Source organism: Seriola lalandi, unplaced genomic scaffold (genome assembly GCF_002814215.2).
Source record: "Seriola lalandi dorsalis isolate HSWRI2012SDOR001 ecotype SW California unplaced genomic scaffold, Sedor1 jcf7180002035823, whole genome shotgun sequence".
Classification (NCBI taxonomy): Eukaryota; Metazoa; Chordata; class Actinopteri; order Carangiformes; family Carangidae; genus Seriola; species Seriola lalandi.
In genome coordinates, this window is record NW_019506399.1 from 1 (window position 1) to 4,807 (window position 4,807).

At 44.1% G+C, this 4,807-nt stretch overlaps 2 protein-coding genes across 2 annotated transcripts; both read left to right on the forward strand.

Annotated features, from left to right (window-relative positions):
• Positions 1-51: 51 nt before the first annotated feature.
• LOC111647729 (exosome complex component RRP41-like) lies at positions 52-1,367 on the forward strand. The gene is made up of 2 exons (XM_023397380.2): positions 52-711; positions 842-1,367. The coding sequence occupies exons 1-2, from the start codon at positions 505-507 to the stop codon at positions 1,199-1,201; spliced, it is 567 nt and encodes a 188-aa protein (XP_023253148.1). The 5' UTR covers positions 52-504; the 3' UTR covers positions 1,202-1,367.
• Positions 1,368-1,854: 487 nt separating this feature from the next.
• Positions 1,855-4,801, forward strand: LOC111647718 (GPI-anchor transamidase component GPAA1-like; the record flags this gene model as incomplete). Its single annotated transcript, XM_023397368.2, has 9 exons — positions 1,855-1,941; positions 2,263-2,383; positions 2,819-2,998; positions 3,230-3,341; positions 3,494-3,641; positions 3,832-3,933; positions 4,035-4,231; positions 4,351-4,547; positions 4,654-4,801. Coding segments are annotated over exons 2-9 (1,158 nt in total), but the record flags the coding sequence as incomplete, so codon positions are not given.
• Positions 4,802-4,807: the final 6 nt, after the last annotated feature.

Here is a 4,807-nt window from a genome sequence, read left to right on the forward strand (position 1 = left end):
TAGTTGTTTGCACGTATGTTTATCCGTGATCCAGATGAGCACGAAATGTCATTCAAAGTGAGTGAAAATCCAGTTAATATTTTGACGATGAAAAACACTTTGTTTAAAGCTGACCCAGAGAAAAACAAACTGAGATCAGACTAATCGGGATTATCACCAGACATAATCCTACTTTAGTATTTTATGATCAGTCAAGTAATGAGTTACCAGAGCCCAAATAAATGTGTTATTAACTCATTGGTCTGACCACCACATTAGGGCTTGTCAACATTAAATACACAAAAGCATGTTCTTGGCCTACATCTGTTTTTCATGGTTTAGTTATAATGAAGGGAAATCTTAATGGTTCAGCACACAATGACACTTTCTTCCAACTTTGAGGAAGTTTAGGGAGCGACAGAGCCCTGACCTCAACCCCATGCAACAGCTATGTGATGAACTTGAACATTGAAGCCTGGCTTTTCTGCGAGATGTCATGAGATGTTACATGTTTGTCATCCCTAGATGCGAGGTTCACGCAGTCGCACTCTTCACGACCGGGCCGTTATCAACTGTCAGTACAGCATGGCCACATTCAGCACAGCAGAGAGGAAGAGGAGACCCCATGGGGATCGGAAGTCCACTGAGATGAGCCTCCACCTGAAGCAGACGTTTGAAGCTGCTGTGATGACCCAGCTCTACCCACGTTCTCAGATAGACATCTATGTCAAGGTCAGTAATTAGACTGTTGAACAGGGAGAAGCGGATTTGATGGGTTTACATGTACTTTTTGTGAGTTGATCGGTGTGATCTGATATTTTTGTTGTACTAAAGTTCTTTAAAAACTTTTCTTTCCAAACAGATTCTGCAGTCAGATGGAGGAAACTACAGCGTGTGTGTGAATGCTGCCACTTTGGCAGTGATTGACGCCGGCATCCCCATGCGGGACTACGTATGTGCCTGCACTGTCGGGTTTGTGGATGAGACACCCCTCGCTGACCTTTGCTATGCAGAGGAAAGTGGAGGAGTGAGCTCTCTGGCCTTGGCACTGCTTCCCCGAGGTGGACAGATCGCTCTGCTGCAGATGGACGCCAGACTACACCAGGATCACCTAGAGACTCTGATTGAAGCTGCCATGACAGCCTGTAAAGGTGTGAGCAAGGTGCTGGATGAGGTGGTGCGACAGCATCTTCAAGAAGTGTCAGTGCTCACTGGAGAGTGATGCAGGGAGGAGGGGGAACATCTGGACTGTGTTTTTGGGTGCAGCCTGGAAATGTTATTTGACTGTGAATGGAGAAGAATGATGGATTTTTTTTATGCATTCATAGCAATTACTGTGTACCTTTTGTATATATGTAGTGAAGCTAATAATAAATATGTGAACTCTGCATCCTTTCTTTGTTGCTTGTTTGTGGGTAGTTGAATTTATGTATTTATTCAAGTAGTTGAAGACATAATCCTTTTCCCAGTGCAAAAATGAATACAAATGCTCACTTATTATTCAAATAACGAGCATATAAAGAGAGTGACAAATTAAAGGAAAAACTTGAATATGCTCTGGCCTTTACAGTCACCAGATCCCAATTCAGCCTGATTTGCCATTTATAACTATCAAATTTATGTTATTAAAATTGCAGTGGATTGAGAATTTTAATGCACATAAACTAAGTTCTTTGGAAGGTCAATTTATTATTGAAATAATAACAATAATATTAATAACAACAATTATAATGATAATAACGACAATGAAGCAATTGATTGATGTGTCCAGTAAAATTCAAAGCTGTGGCTGTCTTATACCACATTTTTTAATTTTATTTTATTTTATTTTTCTGGACCGGATGTCAGTCCGCCACATTAATGTTCCCGCAGAAACAAGGAAATTGAAAACATTTAGCAGCGGCTGCTGTGAATGAGCTCCACCTCTGCAGGTGGATGTGACCGGCTTTACACTGGAAAGAGGTATGTCTTCATACATATTATGCGAAGTATTGAAAAATGAACCACGGAACCTTTAATAATCATTTCCCCTTCGCAGAGGGCGGCTGTTTTAAGCACTTCACCATCCAGCGAAGTTAGCCTGCTAGCTAACACAAGGCTAATCACAGCTGTCAATAGATGCAGAGGAGAGGACGGCAGTAAACCCTCATAATGTCCCGACTCATATAAAGATAAAACCTATGATATCCATGGTATCCGGTTTTGCGGCTGTCTGTCTCAGTGACAATTGATCTATAATTTGAAATAATAGTTACAGTTATTGCCTATGTGTGCTGCCTTCAGGGTCCAGTGTGTCTAGGCTTCAGCACTGTGTTACAGCCGACAACAACATGGGGCTGCTGTCCGACCCAAACAGAAGACGGGCCTTGATCAGCCTGCTCACCCGCCTCAATACCCCAATCTGGTGAGTTTTAGCATGAAACAATTCCTGCAAAGGCCCATGGGCTCAAGGGGTCAGAGCCAAAGTTGTAAGTGTGATTGTTATTCATTGTTGGCAAGTCAGTCAAGCAATCACACATGGATGCAAAATGACCATTAAGAGACAAAATAACCGCAAAGAAACACAAATCGACAACTAAGAGATGCAAACTGACCAGTTTTTGTTGTCTTGCTTCAGTCTGGGTGCCTTGCTTCTATGTATGAGGGGTGGGGGTCCCTTTACACTTCTGCAGGGGCCCATTGTATGATAACCCATTCATTGTTTGTAGTCACTGAAAAATTTAAATACCAAAGTTAAATGTTACATGCACAAGCAGATTTATCAGTTTAGTACAATACCCGCTGTGCACCTGTGTGTATACCTTATATGATTTCTGCCACTTCCACGTCTCTGTCTCAGTGTGGTCTGCTACATGGCGGGCGTGGCCTGGTTCATGGGTTTAGCTTTTGAGCCGTTCACTCTGCGGACATACATGTCAGAGAACGCCATGGGGTCTACCATGGTGGAGGAGCGGTTTCCAGCCGGGGAGAGGGCACTGGCCACCGGCAGGGAGTTTGCGGCTCATAAGAAGAGAGCAGGGTAAGTTACATGCAGCTTCAATTAAAAAATTGTAGAAAGCCTGAAAATAATCTGGTGTTGGAGATTGTGGAGGGTCTCATTTAGGACCATAACAAACAAAAGTCAGTGTTTAAATTTGTCATTCTAAGTCTTCTCAGAGTCTCACAGGATTTTAAAATTTTCCTTTCTGTTTCTGACTTTAGCCGCCATACTAAGTCCAATAGCATTTGCTGTTATGTTGTTTATCTGCAGTGGGATGCCTGTGGATTGGTTGGTGAAGACCATGCGGGCTAGAGGGCTAGAAGTGTTTACCCAGAGCTTCTCTCGCACTCTTCCCTTTCCTGATGAAAACAAAGAGAGATATGTGAGTTTGTGATGGAAGACTTGTTGCTTTTTTGTTATAAGGATGCCTCTCTGTTCACTTTTCTTTTCTTCCTCTTGGCAAGCAACTGACTGATTTTTGTTATTATCTTTTTGCATATTCTGTGTCTCTTCTTCATCTCACCTGGTCCTCAGATGGTGAAAGGCACAAATGTATATGGGATCCTTCGGGCGCCTAGAGCTCCACGGACTGAAGCCCTGGTGCTGAGTGCTCCCTGCAGCCCGGGCGATAACAACAACCAGGCTGTGGGACTGCTGCTTGGTTTGGCACACTACTTCAGGAGTGAGTTCAGCTCCCACTGTCTTCTCCCAGCCTGTGTTGTATCTGTATAACACCACAGTGTAACTGCATGCAGTGCTGTCACTATGTCACTAAGTCACTATACTGGATAGTTGGTGCATTTCATCCTCCAGTTCTTCAGTTTGTGTTTCAGTTCCATCTCTTGTTTAATGACTGCTGTTTTCCTCAATAGATCAGATTTTCTGGGCCAAGGACATCATCTTCCTCGTGAATGAGCATGATCTGATTGGTATGCAGGCTTGGCTGGAGGGCTACCACCACACCAACACTACAGGTGATCACCTGCTTTCACCCATTAACAAACCACATCAACAAGAACAGTGAATTTCTCTGTTAACTTTTCTTCTGCAATACCAATTGTAATGGTTCCTCTAGGAATGGACTGGTCCCCGCTGCAGGGCCGCGGTGGTTCAATCCAGGCAGCTCTGTCCCTGGAGCTCAGCAGTGATGTTGTCACCAGTTTGGACCTAGTACTGGAAGGCCTCAACGGCCAGTTACCCAATCTGGATTTAGCCAACCTCTTCTATGCCTTCTGCCAGAAGATAGGAGTCCTTTGCACCATCCAGGGCAAGGTAAAGTCTTCTTAACACCTCTCTTAACACATTTTCTCTTTACTCATGTGTTTGGTGAAGACATTGGTGATGACCCTGATGTATGACAGGTCATATTCAGATTTGATCTGTTTCTGTAGCTGCAGAGGAATGACTGGGACAGTGTGTCTGGCTACAGCCACGCAGTCAAGACCATGATGCTGATGGTGATGAAGCAGGCCAGTGGACGACCTTGGGGGGACCACGGCCTGTTCCTGCGTTATCACATCGAGGCTGCCACCATCAAGGGCGTCAATAGCTTCCGCCAGTACAAGACTGATACTACCACTATTGGCAGGTCAGAGCAAGTGTCTACTGCCTTTTGCTTGATGTACTTTATTTTCTAGATTACACATATTTATAAGCTGACAACTGCTGCTTTTGTCCTGATCAATATCCTTTAGACTTCTGGAAGGGATGTATCGTAAGCTGAATAATCTCCTGGAGCGCCTGCACCAGTCCTACTTCTTCTACCTTATGCCGTCACTATCTCACTTTGTCTCTATTGGTTACTACATGCCTGCTTTCGGCCTGCTAGCCGTCATCCTGCTGCTTCGC